At 50.6% G+C, this 24,471-nt stretch overlaps 1 protein-coding gene across 1 annotated transcript in view; it reads right to left on the bottom strand.

The window, feature by feature from the left end:
* PDLIM4 (PDZ and LIM domain 4) overlaps positions 1–2,751 on the bottom strand; it is a 32,833-nt gene extending 30,082 nt beyond the window's left edge. Inside the window, exon 1 of the mRNA XM_042826305.1 lies at positions 2,644–2,751. Within this exon, the coding sequence (XP_042682239.1) occupies positions 2,644–2,736 (93 nt within the window). The 5' untranslated portion in view covers positions 2,737–2,751. The remainder of the gene's footprint in view (positions 1–2,643) is intronic.
* Positions 2,752–24,471: the final 21,720 nt, after the last annotated feature.

Raw genomic sequence — 24,471 nt, 5'->3', positions numbered from 1 at the left:
TTGTGTAACCACAGCACAAAGCAAAGCAGGGCTCCCCCTAGGCCCACCCATCAGCATTTGCATTTCCTTATCTCTAAGGCTGGAGAACTTCGTGCTCCAGCTCGAGCCCTCGCGCTCAGCATCAGCTGTTCTCGATGCAATCCCCATTTATCATCAGCAAAGCACAGCGGGAAGAGAATTGCTTTCAAATAGATCATGGATCAATTTAATGAGCTCCTTGGGAACAGCTGCAAGTGATGGACTCGCCACCGCCAGCTGCACCTGTGCAACTGTGGCCACATAGGGAGCTCATGGGTAAAGCAAGCCCTGGTAACTCATTCAAGCCCCATTTCAAACCAGTGTTGTACAACATCATTGTTTTCCACACTGCCAAAGCTGTTTTCTCCACGTTCATCCTCTGCAGGTACTGCCCAAGGCTTGGCTTTGAGCACCCGCTGCTCCAACAGCTTCCCTCACAGCATCACTTCTTTACCTCTTGGGCGGGGGGGGTGCCCCCCCAGTCCCACTTTGGGGTTGGTCTCCACCGATTTAGTATCTCTGCCATCAGAGCAATGGCACTCAGCTAGGTTTTGGAAGAGCTCTCCAGGCAGGCAGCAGCATGAGCTCCAAACAACACAGGGCTATTGGGGCTGAAGAGAAATCATTTCCTTCAGCAGTCTAGCAAAGACCAGAGAAACCAACCTACGAGCAACCAAGACTTTTTTTCACCACCCTCCACCACCCACCATCCCTACACAGGGAATTCACATTTCACAACAAGTAGGAGTAGGATTAGAAAAGAGGCAGACAGCTTTGGCACCGAGACCTGTCTGAAAGCCACCCACAGCCATCTCAAATCCCAAAACACAGCCGCTGAGCTCCCACTGTAACCAGCAGCACACAGCCACGCACCCAGCACCCCACTCTGCTCCCCACGCAGCAGGCAGGCAGACGATGCTCGCAGCAGCATGCAGGAGCCCCACGGTCTGCTCCCTCCTCCCACCACCACTTCTGCCTTTTACAGTCTCTGTTTGTAATTTAATGACGTTTTAATACAAAATAAATAAGAGAGCACTTGGAAGGAGGCGAAAGCCAGCCAAGAGCCTCAACAATGGGCTGCGGGGAGAGGATCCCTCCCACACTTCTGTCCGCAGCCCTGCAGATCTCCCCCTGCCCCAGGTGGGGGGGACCAGGGGCCACGGCCTCAGTTTGGCCCAACAGAGGGACCTAAATGCTGCTCAAGCAATTAGTTTAATTATCTCATTACGATTCTGAGATGGAAGGAGCAGGGCAGCACACCTGCTCTGTGCACAGCTCTCAGAGCCCCCCCAGCCCTGGCCATTGCTACCACTGCAGAGGGAACCCAGCAGTTCCTCCTTCATTGCACCCTTTTCGGGTGTTATTTCCCAAGCCAGCAAGGGCTCTTTATGGTAGGAGCAGAGCCCAGGATGGGGACTGCAGTATGCCCAATGCCCATCATCATGCCCTGCACCATCACAGGAGCATCGCCTCCCACCCAGCCAGGGCAGCACCAGGAGCTGGATGAGAGGGAGGAGAGCCTGATCCATGACCTGAGCACCACCCTGCGACACCCTCTTCTGCTCAGAGGAGAACCTGTCCTAATAAATGCTGTTCTCACACCTCCAGAGGTCCCACATCCCAGCTGCACGCTGCCTCACTGTGCAGAAGCAGACTTTGTTTTCTCTTGTTGAACATTAAGCCAAACTTTTTCAAAGCAACAGCAAAGCAGCTCCCACCTCTGCCTTAAGATGTTCCATTTCACAGCAGAAACACTCGCGCAGACACCCACAGGCAACTGTGAAGTTCAGTATTACTCTGCACAGCTGGGGGGGAGGGGGAAGGGAAAAGGGAAAGAGAGTTTTCCTTTCACCTCCTCTCTATTTGCCCTCTCCGAGCTCCCCCATATCCATCCTTCACCCCATGAGGGGCACCAGAACAAAAGCAGTCACTGGGAGCTACGCGAGAGGCGCATCTGAGCTCCAACACAAACCAGCAGATTTTAAGAGGTGCTTTCTTCCCTAATTCATTCTTTATAGCACAGGGTAAATGTTTTCCATTTTCTGTCATGGCTTTGGCGGGCGAAGAAAGAGATGGCAAACAGCTTTTATGTGTTAGGACAACAGTTTTACGATCCAGCTGTTCCCAGAGCCTCTCAATGCTCTCACTGTTTATCGAGCCCACGGATACCCCCAAACCCAGAGGAAGGGCTGAGCAGCGTTGGGCACTGCTCCCATTGCAGCGTAGGCATGGAGCACGGGAGCAACCCCACCGTGCGCGGGGCTCAGCTCGCTCTCTCTACACACAGAGCCCACTGGGCGCTCACCGAGATGCTCTTAAGAAGTTTCCAGAACGCATCTTCGGGCTGTCATGCAGCACTACGAGTATACTTCGTCCAACCACCAGTCCCACATGGGTCCCATAGACCCCGCAGCCACGCACAGGACTCCGCCCCAACCCCACCGGTGCCCCCCCCAGATCCCACAGACCCGCTTTTGGGAACAAACCCGAGCGCCTTGCCAACTTTAAACCTAAATCTCAGGAACTAAAGACTACAAAAGGGGCCGAGCAGCATCTGCACCGGAGCCGAACACTGACCCGGGAGGGAGGGATGGATGAATGAACGCAGCCCCCCGCCCCGCTCACCCTGGAGATGGTCAGCGGCGTGCTGAAGTCCTTACCGCCCACCAGGCGGAAGCCCCACGGCGAGGGGCCGCGCAGGGCCACCGAGTGCGGCATAGCGGGGTCGGGGCTCCGTGCCCAGCGCTGCGCTCCGCTCCCTCCCGCCGCCGTCGCATCCACTTAAAGCGGCTCCGAGGCCCCGAGGCCGGCCCTGCAGTGGGGCGGGCCGGGGGGGCGGGCCCGGGCGGCGGGGCGGGGGGGTGCGGGGCCGGGTGGGGACCGGCGGGGAGCGGGGAAGCTGGGGAGCGCGTCCCCTCGGGGGAGGCTGGGACCCGTCCCCGTGTTGGGCGACCCTGCGGGGTCCCCGTCCTGGGCTACAAAGCTGGTGGCACCCCGATAGGTGAGCGGAGCTCCTTGTCCCCGCCGGGAAAGGAGTCTGGGGTGGGGGCTCCCAGCTTCCGGTGGCACCCAGCATCTCTGGGGAAGCACCAAACATCCCCGGGGGTTTGCAGGCGCTCAGTTTGGTTTCGCTTTGATTTTGGGGGTGGTTGGATGATTGATGTGGTCAAAGCAAAACTGAACAAAGTGACAGAAACCAATCGTGTGGCCACAGCCAATGCAAATTTCTGCTGCTTCCCCAAGAGTGTGAGGCAGATGCTGTGATATTTTGGTGAAATAAGAGGCGTTACTGGTTGTTCATCACAACATGCGTGTTGAAGGAGAAGGTTGAAACTCCAAACAGAATGATGGACTGGGTTCAAGGAGCTTGGGAGATTGTGCCAAATCACTGTGGCTGTGCCCAGGAAGGGTCTTGGGCTGCCAGGGCAGTCTCATGTCCCCTCAGCTGTACAGTGAGAATGGGGCTGTTGCCCAATGCACTGCATCCCCCAAATTACATTGGGATGCCAGAAGGATGCTTGTGCCACAGAGATTTCTGGCTGGCATGGCATTTGGTAGCACAGCAAGACAGGACAACAGTGGGTGACGTGGTACTGAATAGGACACAGTTGGGTGGCACTGGGTGGTGTTGGGTGGCAGCCTGGAGGCAGAGTGGGCAAAGTTCTCACCTGGGCTCCATTGGAAGCAAAGTTGTGAGCAGGAACCTCGTAATGCTGGAGCTTGGGAAACAGTGCTCTGCCTGGGCAGGGCTGGGCCGGAATCTCTGACTTCCAAACAGGGCTGAACAAAGGAGGCATTGTTAGAAAGGTCCAGTTTCATGAAGTGGCTTCATGTTGCCCGGTTTCTGTGACTTTGATTTATGTGCTATTCTCTGCAAAATGTTTTCGTGTGCATTCGCTTGTGCCACAGGAGGGTTTGTCTGAGGCTGCCGTGCCTGGGCTGTGCAGGATGCTTTGGCCAGGGCTGGGTGGGAGCTGCAGCCTCGTTCGTGATTTGGGGCAGATTGTGGCTGTTCCGAACCCCAAACACAGCAAGTTTTGTTTGTCTGGATGGGATCACACCTCCAGAAGGAGAGCTGAGATCCAGCAGGAGCAGCAGTGCTTCACCCATCCTTAATGTCCACACCAGGCTGCAGAGCTCCCTTTTGTCTGTGCAGCAGTGATGAATCATCCCTCATTCCTGGGTGATATCACCGCTAGCAGAGCTGCCCAGCCTGAGGTTTCCTTCTTGCATTAGAAAACCCTCCCAGCCGAGCACTGACACAGTGTGCAGTGTTGGAGGAGCAGCTCCCACCATCCTGCAGGGGAAAATTCCCTACTGCTGGGTGCTGGGAAGCAGGGACGGGGCTTTGGTCCCAGGGTGGTTTCTGAGTGCAGCCCGGCACTGCTGGGTTCTCAAAGTAATTTGTTGGCCCAGAAAACAGATGATGAAAACACTGAAATCCCCACTATTAAAGCATTCCTTTCAGAAATCCGGTGGGAAAGTTACTGACTTGGGGAGGTTTTCTCTTCGAGGCCTTTCACGTCCTCAGCCCAGGCTGCCCCTCACCTCACCTGACTGTTAACCCATGTGAAACGCGATGGAAATCGGCCACATCAGTTCAAACTTGCGGGTGTGCTCCTTCCAAATTAAATTACATTCCAAAACACATTAAACTGAGCTGAAGGAGAGCCAGTTTTACTCTGAATAAAAGTATCTGCAGTTCAATTCCTCCCCCTGGAACCTGTCCATGTGGGGACCAGCCCTCAGATCACCGTACAGCATCAGGAATTAATTCCTGACCCCTCGATCCCCAGGTTCTGGGAAGGAGGACATCAGAACCCCATCCTCGCTGCCCCATTCCCCCCAGTTGCTCACACACCTCTTTGCTTTCTCTGACCAAAGCCAACACAATTCTGCAGCCTGAAAAGGGCCCAGTCCCACTCACATTGTGGTGATGAAAAGTGGACTTAGTGATTTCTATTACTTTTTTTGTATCTCTGATAACTCGATGACTTTTCAGCTGTATTTTTAGTCATTTCCAAAAATGAGCTGCTCTGCTGGAACAGAAACCACCAGGATCACCAGGAGGTGATACAGATCTCACTGTGGGAGCAAACCCTGGCCCTGAGCTGATAGCAGAATCTCCGGCGTGCTCCTTTTGCTGAGCATGAAACTCTCCAGCATGCTGTAACACAGACCATGCATTACTCAAAGGGAAAGTCAGATGTGATCATGAATTCAATCTCACCCCTCCGCTCACCGTACTTTTTTTCCTCCCAGTGTTTTGCTCGGTGTTTGTTTCCAGTATTTTTCCACCCTGGAGCCTTATCACCTCTTTGTTTCTTTTTCCAGCGCTTCATTCAGGCTCTCCTTTGCCACCGGTGTCCCTCTGCTTCCTTCCTTTGTTATCACAGATCTGCAGATATCCAGCTTTGTGTTCCATGTGCCACCCTCCAGCGTCCAGCAGAAGCCCTGTGTTTATCTGGAAGGCCCAATAATGACCCTCCCATAACGCCTTTGAGCATCTGCCCACACAGAGGATGATTTTAAGGATCCCCACAGCCTGACAGCTCAGATTGCCTTCTTCTGGGCATGGGCTGCACTCCTCGGGGTGCTGGCAAAAGGCTGAGGGCAGCCTACAGCCCTCTCTGTAGAGGGTCTGGAGTATATAGACATAAGTTCCTTTGATATCTTTGCAGTGATTTAAATGTTGATCTGCGGGTTATGAATGTACTCTTCCTCCTGGGCTGCATGTGGCTTAAGATGTTCATGACGCTCAGCATTTCTGCTGTGCTCCTTGCAAGCACATCTGGTGCCTGCGGGTGGCTTCATGGCTGCTGCACAGCACCTTTCACACCCCTTACACAGCATTATTGTCCTGCAGGATCTTCACATGGCTTTGGAACCCCCAGCAGCGCTGACCCCCTGTAGCACCTGTACTTACATTTTCTATTTCTCCATTTCTACTTGGAAAACGTTTCACTGCACAACTGGGTGTACAACAAGAATGCATGCAGGAATACAACAAGAAAACCTGCAGCAGGGAATGCGCTGGGAACTGCACTTCACAGGATCATAGAATCATAGAATGGCCTGGGTTGAAAGGGACTGTAATGATCATCCAGTTTCAACCCCCCTGCTTTGTGCAGGACCACTGGACCACTTGTCCACCTGCCACACCAATTTGCCCTTTGCAAAGGACACCTTTGGGTGTTTGATGGGCGCACGGCGTCAGATGGTGCAAAAGTGTGTGCAAAGGGGCTGGGAGCCTGCAGGGCCCTCCCACACAAATTGAGCTGCAGAGGGTGTGTGTGGAGAGTACTGCATCTCTGCAGGTGGGCAGCGAGCCCAAAGGCATCCTCCTGTTGTGTGCTGCAGAATGCAGCTCCCCACATTGCTCACTAAACGAGATGTGATGAAAAGTTCATTTTAATGGGACATTCATCAAGCTCAGAAATGCTTCCTTCAGCTTTATTTGCCTGGAGGTTCCGGATGAATGATTTGTCTCAAAGAGCTTCTGTTGCGCTTCTATCTGATGTAGCCAATGTAAAATTCCAAGCTCTTGTTAATGTTATCACCTGAGAATTAAAATACTTCTATCGTTAAGGTGGGGAAAGCATTTTTACAGCCCCTTTGTTTCAGCTTATGGTGTTAACCCCTGGTGTGGGATCTTCAGGTTTCTGTCTGTGCTGGAAATATTTTGAACCAATGGGCTCTGTGGTCTTTTCCAACCTTAACGATCCTATGATTCTACATACATGTTTCACAGGATGCAGCTTTTATTCCTTACAACCACCTGTATTTCACTTCTAAATGAAAGTGGGACTCTAATGCAGCTCCTTGGCTGCATGGGTTGGGAATGCTTATTGCAGGTTCTGACATGGGCTGCCCCTCTGTAGTTTGGGATTGGAAGCAGTCCCTAAGGCAAAGCTGACTGCATGCACTCAGTGCCTGCAGGAGGAAAGCTCCATGCAGAGCTGCATGGCTTGTGTGCAGCTGGGGTTGGATTCACCCTCCCAGCAGTTGTTGTTTCTCAGAGTATAGCTTTTCATGCATTCATCACTTGTCCTTGATGGTTTCATCTTAATTTCCATTTCCCTGGCCTAAATTAGCACCTTCTGGTGCCTTTCTGACCCTATGGGACCTTCTCTATGTTCGTGTACAACAAGTTCCGTGGGGTTTCAGTTTATTTCTTTACTTAATAGTTAAAAACATCCAAAATATCCGAAAAACAACATCCTGCAAAAACATTTAATTTTGAAGCCCATTATTTGGATGAAGTCCAGGCAAATCTCAGCCCCATGGCAGATCCGGCGGCGGGTTTGAAGAGGATTATTTAATTTATGGGCCTTGCAGAATCTCTCAGATCTGAGCTATTATTTCAGCTTTTGAAAGTTCCTTGGCCAGTGCCCAAGTGTTGGAAGCTGTCATTCGGAATTCTGGTTAATTCTTTCGTTTGTCCAAATCGTTTATCTAAAAGTTTATCTCACAGATCGAGGCATCCCATGGTGAAAAACCAAGCTGTGATAGACATCGTCAAAGTGATGGAAGAAATGGAGTTGGCAGAATTCCTGCCTGGGAGCTGTGGGCAGGGCGGGCTGCAGCTCTGTGGGGTTACTGCAGAGAAAAGTGCAAGAAGCTGTGCATGGCTGTGCTGGGCTGTGCATGGCTGTGCATGGCTGTACATGGCTGTGCATGGCTGTACATGGCTGTGCTTGGCTTTACATGGCTGTGCATGGCTGTACATGGCTGTGCATGGCTGTACATGGCTGTACATGGCTTTACATGGCTGTACATAGCTGTGTATAGCTGTACATGGATGTACATGGCTGTGCATGGCTGTACATGGCTGTACATGGCTGTACATGGATGTACATGGCTGTGCATGGCTGTGCTTGGCTGTACATGGCTGTACATGGCTGTACATGGCTGTGCATGGCTGTACATGGCTGTACATGGCTGTGCATGGCTGTGCTTGGCTGTACATGGCTGTACATGGCTGTACATGGCTGTGCATGGCTGTGCACAGATGAGGCCCCAGATGGACCTCGATGGGAGTGCGATGCTCAGCTGAGTCGGAGTGTGGTACGGCCCGTTCCTCACCAAGGGCAGCCCCAGGGACGAGGACAAGGCAGCTTTTCAAGGCTGTTGGGAAGCTCACAGTGTTCCATTGTACGTTTTCAAAGCGAAGCACAGTCTTTTTTGGATGAAAGGACCTCCTGCCCCAATCTACCCAGTGACCAAGAGGGAACGCCACAGGAAGTGCAGGCGTAAGGCTGTGGGCAGAAGATGAGATTACAATGATCTGCTGCTCTGTAGGGCTAATTGTTCCCCTTACGGGATTAAACTGATTGATTTCCCGTCTGAAGCAGCTCCTGGAAGATCAGGGTCAGAGTCTCAGACGTACTGAGCCAGTTCCTGAGCAAACCCTGATCCTCTCTGCTTCGCCCTTGTGAAATCACTGCAGACATCAGCTGCATGGCTGCTCTGCAGACAGACTGCACATCATCATCGTCATTATTTCATAAGGTAGAAAGCAAAGCCATTGCAGCTACTCAGCAGCATAGGCTTTAAGCCTTTCTTTGGGATTTTGGCATTTATCATCCTACCTCTGGTCTTCACTGATAGCAGTGCTTCCTTTTTTGGGTGTCGTGCAGCTACAGAACACAGGGAATCGGAGAGAAGTAAGCTGAAAGTTTCGAATTCATGCAGGTCAAGAAGAGTTTGCCCTTTATCACTCAGAGATAAGTTCAGCAAATGCAATGTTTTTGGAAGGCTGAGCTCCCCAGATGCCGACTTTAAGCCCCAGGAATCACTGAGGATTCTGTAGGTGGATTTCCCAGAATCTGTACAATTCATTCCAGAATAATCCACAGACTTAACCTGATGGGGACAGAGGGACAAGGAGCGTGCTAAGGAGTGGGTTGAAGGCACATGGTCACTGTGCCAGGACTGGGGGTAAGCAGGGGGCAAAGCACAACACCCAGCACTGCACTGAGGCCTTTCCCCTCCTTTCTCATCACTTACAGCACCTATACAGAAGTCATCTACAGAGGCATCCTCTATATCTTTTCTTGTATTTCTCTCTTCATGTTCCCTAACTCGGTGTTTGTGAGATCACAGAAAAATGTAACAGCCCACGTTTGGAGCCCTGAGTGCAGGCGGTAGCTCTGCTGAGTGGACAAAAAAAAAATAGAAGTGATTGCCAGTGTTTGGATTTGAGCACATAAGCACAGATTCATAAATGCCTGCAGGAATGTAACGCATCAGCCTCCTTCGCTGTCGCATCCTGTTCCCTTTGTTCCCATTCTGCTCCTGCAGCGACTGTTGCCACAACACCATCCATCACTGCTCACCCAGCTGCCAGCAGCCCTGCCTGCTGCCTCCAGTCCAGGTTCCCTCCCTACATGAGCAGCGTTGAGCTGTAGGTGCCAGCCCCTTCCAGCCATGTGGGTGAAGAGGTTGTCCCCTTTGGTTCACCCCTCCCCATACCTGCTTGACGGGTTGGCTTTAGGCAGATGAGATGGGTTTGAACAGGTTTGGTTGTGGGCCATCCTCACCCAGGGCTCTGAGAAGTGCAGCCATTCCTGCGTCTGGCAGCACTGAGGTCTGCTCACACACAGGGCTGCAGGCTCCAGACCCTGATCCCTTCCGAGCACACCCCATGGAGAAACTCATCCTGCATGAATGGTAACCTAATTTCCTCTTTCCCTTCATTCCAAGGATGCAGTTGTTACTAAGACCTGGAAAAGCTGAGCCTGAAAACAGCATTTAAAGTATGCTGAAGGATTTGTCATTACAGGGAGAAGTGGGTCAGACATTTACTCTGCCAAGCAGAGGTTCTGTGCTGCTTCTATCAGGGCAGCTCAGTTAGGCTGAGTGCTATGTAGCATCATTTGGAGTAGAATTCGCCCTCAGAGTTTAAATAAAACTAAGGATTTTTAGGATCCTGTACGAAGCCAAGTCTATCAGGATGGAAAGCTCTGACTGAGATGCAGCGATGCCCATAGGAGTGCTCCCAGCAGCAGCAGCAGGGATGATAATGACAGTGGGCAAATGGTATGAGCATGCTTTAAGCATATGTCTGCCTCAAGCATGGTGTGACTACTGTAAGGAATATAGCTGACCTTTTATTTATTCTTAGGAGAATAAGCCCCGTCTGTTTCTCTAGCTAAGGCAGCTAAGTGCCTTTAACAAGCATTATCTCCAAAGTTGTCCTCACCAACACAACAGTAGTGCTTCAAGCAGATGACTTAAGGCCATTACCTCTCATCCTATCACTGGATGGGAAACGCTGTGGCACCTAATGGTGAACAGCCAGCAGCAAACCAAGCAGGTAGCTGTGCTGTAGCTCCCAGCTTTCTGCTGCATGCTCCTATGGATTCAGCCAAAGTGGATCTGTCTGAAATCCCACAGGACTGAGGGCTTGTGGCTGCCCCATGGTTTACACCTCTCTGGATAGAGCCCCAGTGAGCAGGAGCAGCTGAGGGCTCTGTTGAGAGGAGGCTATTTCAACTTTAAAAGGCACCGTACGAAGTAGCATTTGTTTGCCAAAGAATATGGAATTTTTATGGATGTGTAGGAATGCAAGGTGAGGTGTTACAAGATCAAACAAAGCCTGGCAGTCCTGGGGGCTCATAAAATGAGAAGGAAGAAGGAATTGTTCAGACCTTTCCATTTGGCCATGACTCGTTGAAGACTTAATATGTTTTTCTGGTTGGCTGTAGGCCATAACGGTGTTCTGAAGCTCACTTATTTTTTTCCCAGCAGCACTGATGTTCACCCGTGGCTGATCCTGCCATCCCTATGCTGTGTGGGCATCACCTGGGTTCTCCACAGGAGGAGCTTGCAAGGCCCGTGTTGCACCACGTTCCTGAGGTTCATAGATTCTTTCAGGTTGGAAAAGACCTGTAGGATCCCCAAGTCAAACCCAATGCACCTCACCATGCTCACTGTGTCCCCCAGTGCCATATCCCCTCATTCTGGAACACCCCCAGGGGCACTGACACCCCGCTCCTTGGGCAGCTGAGCCAGTGCCTGACTGCTCCTTCAGAGAAGAAACTGTTCCTGATATCCAACCTGAACCAGCCCTAGGGCAGCGTGAAGCCATCACCTCTCATCCCATCGCTGTTACCTGCGAGAGGAGGCTGACTCCCATCTCACCACGACCTTTCAGGGAGCTGCGCAGAGCCATGAGGTCCATTCTGAACCTCCTCTTCCCAAATCAAAGAATTCCACTCTCAAAGCAGCCGGGGTCACAGCCGAAGGAGTGAGCACACAAATACTTGGCACAGGTCGATGTTTGCTGTTCTGTTTTCATGGACGCGGAGTCGATTGTGTCGGTTAAAAATGCCCCGGGAGAACCGCGAATAGTTTAAACATGTGCTGGAGGAAGCTTTCTGCTTTATGGATCCCCTGGTATTTCTCTGTGTTGTGCTTTTGCAGAATTTCTGAAATAGGTGTCATATTGTTCTTTTAAGAGATTGAAACAAGAGTCCTGGACAGAAGAATTATTCTTTGCAAGGAAAGTGAAGCGCGGGGTTTGCGCTCAGGGCAATCCTTGGCCAGAGGATGGTATAAATTGGGGAAACATTGGGTTTCTTGCATGGCGTTGGCACAAAGGTTTTGTTTTGCAACAGAGAGGCCGCCTGGAATGCCCTGTGCCACTGGGCAGGGAGGAGATCGAACTCACAACAGGCACCAGGGGAAAACAGCCCTGTATTCCGCATCCTGCAAGGGATCTGACAAAGGAAATGGTGGAAGCCACTCTCCGATCTTGGCAAAAAACCTTGGATGGTGCTGTTAGGAAAATATTCTTCACCACACGAGCGAGGCAGCTTATTGGGTCTTGTCCCTGCTTCAGTGACGGGGAAGACAGAATCCATGAGTAAGAGGCTGTAAAGGATGGTGTCCAATGGAATATTTACAGCACTCAAGGAAGCACAATTTGTCTTTCTTTTTGGACAAGCAGTTGTGGTATTTTTAGTCCTGGACAGAGCTTTCTTGTCCTGAATGATGTAAGGTTCCTGTTAGCTCATCAGGTTGGGTCACGCACTGTAAAAAGCTAAAAAGAGAGAAAATGGCCAGATCCATGGGGTCCGAGCAGCAGCACATCAGGAAGGGACGCGGGAGCTGAATGTGCAGCACAGCCTGCCCGGGTTCCGCGGAACTCCTGCTAATTATCTCCATTTAAGGAGCTATTTTATGCCAGACAGCGCTGCGCTACTTCACGGCTGCTTCATTCGAGACGAAATATGTGATGACCTAAACAAATACTGAAACCCACAAATTGCACCCAGGTGGCAAGTTTGGTGTTTGGCTTTTTGACGGCCTTTTTTCTTGTAATCCTCCTAGAGGCGGCCGATCAGCAGGGCTGCATCCTTGGCCGGTGTCAGTCTGCGCCGGCTCCAAGCCCAATAATCTCTGCTGCCTTGTGCCAGCTAGCAGTCTGCCTCATATATTTTCATGTTCTTATGCTGAGAAAACTCATATAACTTTGGTTGCAATGCTGATATTTGCGGAAAACGGAGGCCTTGACAAAGCTGGAAGGGTTGCTGTAAGTGGTAAGGAAATACTGTAATCGTGTAGGGCCGTGCGTTGCATAATTCTGCTATAAAGGGTTTTCAAGAGGGGCTTTCCGCCTCTTGTTTTTTCTCTCTTGGGCAGTCCAATCACTGTCACCTAAAACCTTCTATGTAAGAAACTCAAGCAATTTCCTTTGAACGCCCATTTGTGGCTCGTTAGTTTATAAAGAGACCTGGTTCCATTCCATCGCCCTTCCCGGCCGCTTCCTTCAAATTCCCAAGGAAGCCGTCACCAGGAAGCAGCAGGTGATGGCCTCCAGCCCTCCCTTGGCTCCCCAAACCCCCCCAGCACAGAAGTTTGCAGCTCCTCCCCATGAGCTGCTCACCTCATAGCAGACCTGCAGCGGACAGGTCAGGCACATCAATTTGGAGCAGTAGAAAAGGCAGTGTGGCGTCCCAGCCTTTGGTGGCTCAATGGTGACCCGTTGCCACTGGTGGTGATGTTGGCAGGGAGGGAGGAGCCCGAGGCTGATGGATGTCAGCTGGAGCGGCCCTGTGCACTGAGTGTTGGCTCTGGCCCAAGGAATGTCAGCCCTTTTGTCAGTGTGGCTTTTTGGGTCGGGCCAGAAACAGGAATGGATGGATTGCTTGTGAAATTTCCCAGGTCTTTGCTTTGTAGTCTCTGAATACAAAATCTATCAGGTTGCTAATGGAACAGGGATGTTTCTGAGCACAATGCAGCTCTTGCTTTTGTTTTGATTTCCACAGCCCAGCAATCTCTGACATATAAAACCACCCCATTTGTTTTTCATTGCCTGTAAGTAAACTCCCCTACAGGACCACCACGGTGCAGATATTACATGGAAGCCAGCCCCGCTCCCAGAAACATCTTCTGGCCCCAGCGACTCTCTTCTCAGATCTTTGGTCCCCAGCTCAGTTCCCTGTGCTGGGAATGAAGTCATCACTCCCTGAAGGGCTCCACAGAATATTACTGAGCTGTTAAAGATGTGCCAATGTTCCCTTCACAAGCCTTTGGTTCCCACCAAAGTTAATGGAACGATGTGCCTTGCCGAACTGGGGCCCTAAATGGAGTTCACTTCAGGGTAGTGCTGAGGAAACCTGTTGTTTTCAAACTGTGGAAGAAATCATATATTCCACTTGCTGTGATTGCCAAGGAAAAAACTGTAAGGTTTCCTAAGCTTTAGCTTTTCTGCTTTTTTTGCCCTAGGACTGGGTGTCCGCAAAGAGTTCTGCTGAGAAAAGTGTGCTTAGGCCAGTTGCCATCCCTGATGTAAAACTAGTGTTAGCAAATGTGTGACTATAAAAGATTGTCCCATTAACAAAATCTGTTCCCCCTCGCCGTGTATCCACTGGGGTTCTTTCACTGAACTCAGTTGATGGTGGTTAATCTGAGTTGGACCAATGCAGACACAGTCATGACTGCATTCAGGGCAGCAGCGATGCTCTGCAGAGCCTCCTGATTACTTCAGAGAGATGTCTGATGAAAGTGAACTGATCTTTCTGCTCTGCTGTGTCAGATCTCCCTTCCCACAGTTGTCAAGGAAGCAGAATGCAGAGCTGCTGAAGTCCAACAGGTTTGCAATTAGCACCATAGGTAATCTCTCATGGATGTGTGATGCTTCTGTGTGCTCTTCAACCAGCTTATAAGGCCACTAATTTATACATCAGCTTGCAGAGCTCAGATCTGTGGATAAGGGCACTTGGTGAATATGGGCTGCCCTGTGCTCAGCACCAGCCCAGCCCCATGCCCCCAGCCATGGAAGCACAACAACCTCCCAGGGACAGCATCTTTGTTCTGGGGTCTGGTCCCCACATAAACCTCAGTATTGTGTGCTGTTAGCTCAGTTGGAGACTCCACAAAGACGCTGTGTTTTGGAGAAACTTGTTAAAAATATCTATTTTGTTTTCAAAAGAGTCTCTGAGGTCTGTAGGCATTTGCTCTTTATTTATTCCTTGAGCCCAAGCTGCAATTTTTTACCCTTTTTCTGTCTGACTGTAGCCAAAAAACCCATTACAAACCTTGGCCTGCAGCTCTTTGTGAGTCAGTGTCTGGTTTTACAGCGGAGCACAAGCTGGAGGTACCAGTGGGGCTGTTTACATCCGATCCCATTAATTAACTGCTGAAGGTACGCTTTGGGTTTACATCACCTCATTGTTATGGGGCTGTGCTCATCCTGGCAAAACAGTTTATTTCAGCTGCTGCCCTCTCCTTCCCTTCCAGCTGTTCATGTCCAGGAGCCCACACTGCTGTGCCCCAGCATGAAATTTGGATGTTTTAGCCAGAAAACCCAAACTGCTGTCCCAGCTCTCACACTGGTTGCAGCTGAGAGAGCACCTCCAGGAGGAAAGAGGGAGCAGTGCTGGGTACCAGCATATGGAGCAGCTCCTGTACTGCTTTCTGGGCATCCCAGTGTTCTGCTGGGCTGGCTGTGTGGCTGCAGTCCTCTGCAAACATTGCTCTGCCACTTCAGAACAGCTGAGCTTCCAGCCTCGTGTATTGATTGGCTCACTGCTAATTATTTATTTGGAGAAATCAGTGGTGATGCTTCAATAGGGGTTTTTATTTTTAACCAGCAAAACCATCGCAAGTGTTGGGCTTCCCAAGTGCAGCAGTACTGCTGGTCTCTGAGGTGAAAAGCAGATGTGAGCAGGGCCTGGAAGCCCTCCTGATAATTCAGTGTAATAACGATGTTAGCGAGGGCCACGTCGCTAATTGGGTTGTGAATGAAACGAATTGCACAGCCACAGCATTACCACGAATGCTTAGAACCAGTGAAAACAGATTGCCCTGGAAGGAAACCAGTCATTGTATCAAAATGACCATAACATCATGCATGTATTTATTGCCAAGTATGTTGGCTTTTGGTTGATTTGACACAATACAGCCTCAGCTGCTCTCTGCTGTTGGCACAGTGTCAGGAGGCTGTGCAAAACAGGGGCTCCTATCCCCCAGGCTTTTGGAAAGGAGGTGAAAAAAGGCAAAAGCAACGTGAGGTATATTTACAGCCACGTCTTAATTACACAGGCGAGGAGTTTGATGGATTTGGTGTGATTTTTATTTCCTCTCTACAAAGAGGGGATCTTTTCTGGGGGATGTGTTCCTAAAGCCTCTCCCCTATTCCTCCCCATGACCTCCTCGTTACCCCAGCCGGGGATGACAGATGTGCTCAGGGGAGGGAGGTGTAAAGGAGGAGTGACTCACACAGCACGGAACCCCCAGGAAAAAAAAAAATTCTCAATGGAAAGAAGTGTTGGAGCAGCAGCTTTCTCTTAGCCATTCACTGCTTTCTCCCTGGCTTGACTTAGAATTCAGTGCCACGCAACCCAGCTGCCTTTGTGGAGGAATGCACCAGGAGCACCGTGCTTTGGTGCAGGCGCTGTGGGCCTGAGCTGCTGGCACCTGCATGGGGAGGGGGGACCAGGGGCAGCTGTGCTCATGGCAGCAGGGGATGGAAACTCCCTCAGGCAGAGGAAGTGCCAAAGTTCAGCTGCGGCTGTGGGATGCTCCATTGGCACAGAGGCATGAAGCAAACAACCAACGGCAGCTCTGCTTGGACAATTGCACTTCTTGGCACGCCGTGTGAGATCTCAAGTTCAAAACTAGACCTTTCCCCCCTGTGCTTGTTTTTTCTTTCTTTTCTTTTTTTTTTTTTTAAATCTGTCTTCATTAAAGGAGCAGAGATGGCATTCAAGTACCATCTTCATCTCAAGATCTCAGTGCGTAGATCAGTTTTCCTGTCTTCATTTGGGAAGAGACTCAGGGATGTGCCATGTACTCAAGGGTGTGCCAGGGCTGTGCCATGCACAGAGGCTGCCTTGGAGCATGGAGCAGCTCATGCTGCACAGCTCACACTATGGGAGCTGTTTGAAGAACCTGGGGTGCCATTAGCGAGCAGGCTGAAAGCAGAGCTGTGAGCAGCACTGCCATCACCCTGTAGCCCTGTTTCACACTCTTTAGCCTCATCAATTTCTGTGGTATTTCCACCTCTGAGGGCTCCAACATCTGGCAGCCCGGTCCACGCTGGCTTTATGCTGCAGCACCAACATGGGAAACACCGCAGGCTCTGCCCATCTGCCTCAGTGCGGGGTCAGGCTGTTCCCATCACTGCTGGATTTCCCAACAGCTGAACGTTCCTCTGCTGCTTCTCTCACCCCAGCACTCGCCTGCCCACACGCCTGCATCCTTCAGTGCTCACGTGGCCTCCATTCCCGGGCAGGGAGAAATTGCATGATCCTATGGAAAATACCAATAATGTTGTTGAGTTTGGTTGCCATGGGAATGGGAGCTCGGACCAGAAGTACAGCAGCAGGCTGCGTGCTGCGTAGGATGCACAGCCCTGTCCTCAAACAATGACATAGCAGAAGAGTGAGGCATGAAAGGCTGCTCTGAGGGCTGAGCTTCTTTTTCTTGTGACCTTTAACTATAAACTGTCCCTCTTGTGATCATCTCATAATAAAATCTTACATTCTATGTGGTTTTCCATACACTTATGTTAATAAATGGGACAAGGCATCTCCTCCTTTCTCTTTATGTGACTTCAACAAGAAATGAAAGACTCTATTCACCTTCAGCTCACATAAATATCTGATTTTAATGTGCAAATGCACGAGAGCCTCTCTATCCTCTACCCAGATGTTGGAAAGATATTCCATCTTTCAGTCATTTGTTTGGTCACTGTTATCCAGAAAGGAGGAGTAAGATTCCAAGAGGAACGAAGCACTTCTATGGTTGGTGAGCACATCTGCAGCTCTCATGGTTGTGTGGGAAGGACGCACAGCCCACACATGTCCTGCAGACAACACAGCCCTGCTGAGCCCTGGGGCAGGTGCTGCAAAGAGCAGGGATGGCTTCCCAGTGCTTCTGGCAGAGCAGAACCTGCTCCCACCCTGATTTGCTTTGTCCCCAGAGTCCTTTGCAGCAGCATCTCTTGGGACCCACTTGTGCTCATGCATAGCTAGATTGGTGTCATTATCCTACAAACATACAATCATTAGGTTTGGAAAAGGCCACTAGGGTTATCAAGTCCAAACACTGACTCAACACCACCGTGTCCACTAACCGAAATTAATTAGAACCAAGCCATGTGCTTTGGCTTTGCAGAAAGGCTGCGACATGGAGCGAACCCCAAGCATTTCTTTGCTGGGAGTTCTCCACATGCACAAACAAAAGGCAGGTGGGTGAGAGGCACAGATTCACCAACTTGGCCACCACCCCACCTGTGTCAAGGCACAGAAAATGCCCACTGAGTGTATGGCTCCTGCAACAGCCTGCGGTGAGCTACTGTGGATTTAATCCATGGGAGCCAACAGGGATTTTGTCCTGGGTGGTTGTGGGATGTGTCACATCTGTACAGCATCACCTGGATGTGCAGCCAAGTGTCACAGCAGGAGAGGGGAGGGATAACAAGCTGAGTTAATGCCAAGGAGCAGCTCTGGCAAGGCAGGGTGTGGCAGTGAACCCCCAATCCCTTGATGGAGTCCCATGGAGCATCCCAAGCATCCTCACCCATGGGGCCCTCACCAGCATCACAGTGCCTGGCCATTGGCCACAGCTGTCTCAGAAGTGCTTCAAAATATCTTTATGGGAGGGTGCATTCAACATGCTGCACTGCTGTGGGAAGCAGAGCCAGTTGACTGTGTCTGCTCAGGGCAGGCTGAGCTCCTGCTGTGTTGCTAATTGCTTCTCTGCTCATTTGGGAGGGTTGTCAAAGTTCTGGTTTCACTCTCTCTCTTTCTGGGAGGGTTTCAGACCCTGCCATGCGTCTCTAAGACAACGCAAAGAAATAGCCCTGGTATGTCTCAGCCACTTCTCCACCCAAGAGAGCTGGTGGTGCAGCTCCTGGCTGGCCAAGGGAAAAATCAAAGGGAAAGCTGCTGATGCTGGCTTGCTTCTCACCCCATTTCCAACCCAGAAAGCAGCAGTGCCAGTTGAAGTAAATTAATTTAAAAACAGCTTCTCCCAGGCCACACACGCTCTGTAGGTCACTGGGGGGGCTGAGGGCAATCGGGCAGCTAAGGGCCCCCCTGCTCTTGTTTCCTGGCCTCTCTGGAGATGCGGTGACAAAGGTTGCATTTAGCACCACGTTGTGGTGGAAGCTTGTGGGACTTGGCACTGCTCTGCTCATGCTGGAGATTCAGCAGCCTTCATAGTGTGTGCCTTTCAGAGCCAGCATTTGCATGGGCAGCAGGGCAGGGGCAATGGGAACAGATTTCCTTTCCAGCTGAATCATATCAACCCAAAATAATTCTGTCAGGATCAGGAGAGAAACCTGGAATTCCCCAACCCAGGATAATCGAGAGCCCAGAAGCTCTGTGTGTCAGCTGAGCTGCTGTGTTTCACACACAGAATCACAGAATTGTAGGGGCTGGAAGGGACCTCCAGAGATCATCGAGTCCAACCTCCCTGCCAAAGCAGGTTCCCTACAGCAGGTCACATCTCCAAGGATAAGGTCAGGATGCTCAGGTTTTGCAGAATGTAAATCCACTCTTCTGCTTTAAGAGAAAATGAGCACACATCCTCAATACACAAATCCCCATTGTTCTGCAGCTGGGTTGCAATGGAAGCATTAAATCTGCTTTCTGACTTTTGTGCCAGCTGCTTTGTTCATACCCAAACTATGAACAGCACAAGTTGGCATAGTGTAAAAAACAACAACAACAAACAAACAAAAAAGCACGTGGTGCATGATGAAATATATTCCTTGCATGTGTAGCCTCAGCGTATAGGCAAAATGTGAATTGATGTTTAATGGTGAGCCGAGGTAACACGTACTCGAAATTACCCAGTTCTGCTTCCTTGGCTAGCGCAGACTTTCCTCTTCGGGGAGAATCATTGCACCACAGCCACGCAGAGACAACGCGGCTGCCGGAGGGAGAAGGGTTTCTTCCGAGCATCCCGGTGCTGCGGCTCGGGCCGGGCTCGGGCTGCTCCCTCCCGGCCGTCGCGGGAACCGCAGCCGGGCCTCTCCGCTGCTTCTCTACCGGACCTTTCTCTGCTCCTTTTGCTGCGAGATTATGGTAGAATCATAGACCCGTTTGAGTTGGAAGGGGTCTTTAAAGATCATCCGGTCCAACTCGTTGCAATGAACGGCGAAGTTCGCGGATGGATTGGGCTGGAGCATCCCCAGCTGCTTTTGTAGTCATTGGGTGAGTCAGGGAACCCTCCGGGGGAATGGGAGGCGGCGGGCAGCGAGGCGTGCAGGGTCCTGCAGCAGCACGATGGTAACCCGGCTACGGCGTGAGGACCCAGCGCCGTGTGAGCCCGGCCCTGCCCTCGGGGTGCAGCCCGACGTCAGGTCATCGAGGCAACCCAGCTGACATGGCAGGAGGAACCATATTCAATCCTACGCCACAAAAAAGAGGCGTTTTACCCCCGTGGTGGGCTGGGCTGACCTCTCATTTCCTGCAGCAAAAATGATTCTTAAAGGAGAGGTGGAAAATGCACAGCCTTGCACGCTGGGTACCACCTCGCACGGTGGCACTGGGTGCAACAGATTGCATTCCTAAAGAAACCCAGCACAAATGGTAGCTTTGCCCAGGATGCTTCACTTCATATTTGGCTCCTCAAAATCAGTGCAAGGTCTGCAGTGTCAGCATCTGATCTCCAGCTAATTAAAATTAGCTTTGTCTCTCGGGCTTGGAGCTTTGCTGATTGGGACAAAGCCGCTCTCCTGGCATCAGGAGGGCTTTGCTCTTTGCACCTGCTGAAGATTTGTCTGTAGGCCAAAATAGTTTTCCTGGTGTTGTCTGCTCTGTCACATCCACACCTGTAACATAAGCCAAGTCCTGGGGGCTAGAAAGGCAACTGAAGATTATTTTAATGATATTTTAATGTGTTTCTTAAATTAAAAAAGTCAAAACGTATTTTCCTTTGTTTCACTTTTCCATCCAGCTGTAGAGAAAGCAAAAAAGCCAGGGGACATTTAAAATCTCTACCACAGGCATCATTAGTTACCCTCTTTGGTTTAATATGACGATTTTTCAAACGTATTCATTTTCTACATTAACCACAGAACTTTGGATCTTCATTAGCCATCATTAGCCTCCGTTCACTAATTGCTAAGTAGAGCTGAAGGAAGTGCATGTATAACAAGAAGCAGTCTGGGCAATATAAACACACAGTTATAGCACCCCAATTACATCAGGAATTCTAAAAATCCCCATAAAGAAACCTTGAATCTGCTAAAATGTTACAGTTATCTCCTTATATGTTATGGAATTACATTTCTTGCCATTGCAGCTTAAATCCTTTGCCTGTTTACCTCTTTCTGCCACTTCTTAATTGGTGATTTCGTAACACAAAGGAAGAACACACCCCATCCTGATTGAAGCTCTTGGGTTTATTCACATGTGCTTAGAAAATGAGAAGTTAAAGGTGCTTCCAGCACAGGCAGTGCTCTGCAACCACCATGGGAGCAGAGTTGGGCTCCTGAAGCAGCACTGGGTCACAGCTCACGTCTCCCATCACGGCAGTGTTTGCTCAGAAATAACCCCAATAAGTGCTCAGTGTGCGTTTACACACAGAGCTGGAGCACGGCTACATGCAGACGACGTGCTTCCTCCCTCCAGCAGAAGTGAAAGGAACTCACTGCTTCATTTAATACCTCCATGCCAATGTTCACGCTCAGGCATTCGTTGTTTACTTATGCTGAGCATACAGTGCGCACACTGTGCTGCCTGGGAAGGAATAAAGATCTACTGTTCCAGCCAGCCAAATATTTTTAAAATCCAGTGACGTGCCAAAAAGGATTTCTGGGGCTCTTGGAGTCACTGCACTGCTGCATTTTGCGGGGCAGACGCTGCTGCTCTAGGAGGGCCAGCGCTGCTGCAGCACTGATGGGGAGCTCAGAGGGAGATGATGAACTGTCAGAGCTTGCACAAAGCCAACTGCCCTCTGTGTGAGCACTTCTTGGTCTGCTGGGTTTCCCCTCGGGTTGGGCAGCCTGGTGCTGTGCTGTGCTGGGACCCTTCCGTTCTTTGTGAGAACCCTCCTGGAGAATCATCCCAGCTCCTGCACTGAACTCGCAGGCAGGAGCTACACACCAGGACGACAGCCATGCAAAGCACAGCGACTGCAAACCACCCTCTGCCTCAAGAGAAAGGTTCCGTACCCGTCTGACTGCTTCAAGATGTTGTTGGGTTTTTTAAGGCTTTTCATCCACTAATTAGTAGCCTCAGTAAAATAAAGGTTGAGTTTTTCTTTTTTCTTTTTGCGATCTTGTAATGACTTTTCCCCACATTTCTTAACTGCATCTTCCTCTAAACCTAAAAGGAATGATGTGACCGACTGGCCTTTCCTATTTCTGGATTTGATTTATGCTGCAGTCTGCAAAGGAATGACTCAGAGCTGTTCAGCACTGGCCTCATGCGAGGGCTATGTGCAGGCAGGAAGGTCTGCGTGGCTCAGGACAGTCCTCCTCCTCCTCCTCTGTGCTCCCTCCTGGGCTTTATTCTATGTCAAAACGCCCTTCTCCTCCACAAAGCCCTCAGTTAAACCTCTCACAGGTTGCTTTCCAGGCTCTGGTGGTTCACTTGTGTTCCATCAAGGCTTCTGTTTTCTTTCAGCCGTTAGCAGTGGCATTGCTGCTCTGCACTGAACGTAAAGCTCAGACAGGTGATGCTCAGTAGCTGAGCTTCCCGGGATCCAGGTGCATCCCTCCTTGCTCTCACCTCAGGGCGCAGTGATGGAGATGGAAGATGCCTGTGCCAGGCTGAGCCCACCAGGAGCTCCTGAGGGTTCAGATGGCTGCCAGGACTCTCCTTTGGTGCAGGCAGGGGCTGTGGGGTGATTCACCGTCCAGCCGTGCAGGCGTAGCAGAGAGCTGACTCATCTGCTGAGAAGGGAGCTGAGCTTTGATCAAGAAGCCTAAAACATGGATGTGATATAGAAAATGTTTCACCCCGAGTGGTGCCTCCCATGCACGCTATAGAACTATGGAAAGGCCTGGGTTGAAAAGGACCACAATGCTCATCTGGTTCCAACCCCCTGCTGTGTGCAGGGTCACCAACCAGCAGACCAGGCTGCCTAGAGCCCCATCCAGCCTGGCCTTGAATGCCTGCAGGGATGGGGCATCCACAGCCTCCTTGGGCAGTGTAGGTGATGGGGGCTCTTTTCCCAGTGCTTTTGCAGTGCTGTCGGCCTCCTTCAGTGTATACCAGCAGATTTAGGAGCAGGATATCCAGGACATGGTTTATAAAGTTGCCTCGGTCCCCACTTCACCAGAGCTCAGTCAGAGCTGCGGTTTGCATCCCTACATCCCCAAGTACTTTTGGAGGACAGTTTAGAAAATAAAATATGGGCAATGTCACTTCAAATAACATCAGGAGGATCAGCTACGGCTGTTCCCTTCCCTGTAGTCGGACCCTTTGAACTCTCTGTGGGTGCACTTTTAAACGAGCTGCTCAGGCAACTGCTGGTGATTCCTATGTGTGCAGTAGTTTAAATGACCCTGTAAACGTGCAGCTGGGCACGGCTCAGAGCACTGCCAGACCGGCCCCGACTGCACCATAATTACGTGGAGCAGGAATTCGAGCTGTCGGTTCCTCCCCGTGCTCCTCACCTCCCCATGAATCCAGTTTCAACCTCCCACCTGGCACAGAGACAGCTGGAGCTGCTGCTTGCTATGACAGCCCTTTTCCATGGGAGCGTTTATCTCACACTCATTCTTGTCTGGCTTATCTGCAGCAGGAGGTAAGGAACAAACCCCATCCTTTCACTTCCAGCGGCTGCACTTTGGTATATCCCCAAACCAGAGTGATCCTGAATACTGCTGTGTGCTCAGCAGCATCAGGGCTCGGCACTGAGCAGTGTGAGGCTGAGGGGCCATTTGCCCCTTCCAGGAGGATCCTGCTGCAAGTTTGGCTGCTCAGAAAGTGTTCAGAGCAGCAGTTGGTGTGCAACCAATGTCTCTGTGCATGGCAGTGCTGACCTGTCAGTGTTTAACACACTGGATTTGCGCAGGGCAGCACTGCACCTGGGTCATGCACTGCCACTGCAATCCAGCAAGTAGACACTGAGTGAAGCACATCATGAATAAGTGGAGCAACATGGTGTGTCCTTCATGGCAGCAGTGCGCTGTGCATCACCAGAAGAGTAAATTGCACTGACGTTTGTGACATCAGGCTGGTCACGTCCTGCTGCACAGCGTTCTTCCTGTGTTTTGGGCTCCTATTCCTGCTCCTCCAGGATCCAGTGTCGTTTTTTTTTTTTTTTTTCATTCATAAAAACAACCAGGGAAGTGCAATAAGTACACAGCTAAATTTAGAGTTTATTTGTGTACGAGGTCTTTCTACATGTGTACTTTTTAAAGTACTGTTTCAGAGAGAAATCTGAGCCCCACGGAGGTCAGAAAGAGTTCTGTTACCCAGACACATCCCTGCCTCCTCCGGTCTGACTCAGTGCACTGATTTATGGGAAATACTACAGTGCACTATGTAAGTACTCAGAGATAATTTTAATATTTCCTCTGCTAAGGCCTCAGACTGAAAACCTCATCACATGAGAGATGGGGGGGCATCCAAAAATCCAAAAACCCTTGGCTGATGGCAGAACTCATACAGGCAGTTCTCAGCTCCAGCGCAGGCAGAAAGGAGCTGTTTTTAACCTGATGCACGTCCTGCTCCCAGCCAGGGGATCCCTGCGAGCTCAGCATTTTCCTCTAAGAGGATTTCAAAGCAAATATAGCTAAAGTAAAAACGGTACTTTACAAGAATAACTCAACACGGGGTGTAGAACCGTTACGGAGTCCAGGCTCCTTGTGCTAATGCTAGATCAAGTTGTATATACAGTCAGAAGGACTGCACAGCTGGTTGTTTGCAAGAGGAAAGCCAGATCCTTGTGCTCGCCCTACAAATACACTGTAAGTCCTTTCCACTAAACTAGAGAAAAGAAATCAACGTACTCATGGCATAACAGCAGAAATCCACC

The sequence above is a fragment of the Centrocercus urophasianus genome, unplaced genomic scaffold (genome assembly GCF_019232065.1).
Source record: "Centrocercus urophasianus isolate 14NV4802_14NV808 unplaced genomic scaffold, USGS_Curo_1.0 seq_26, whole genome shotgun sequence".
Taxonomy (NCBI): Eukaryota; Metazoa; Chordata; class Aves; order Galliformes; family Phasianidae; genus Centrocercus; species Centrocercus urophasianus.
Note: the sequence above shows the minus strand (reverse complement) of the source record. Positions and strands in the feature narration are given on the sequence as shown.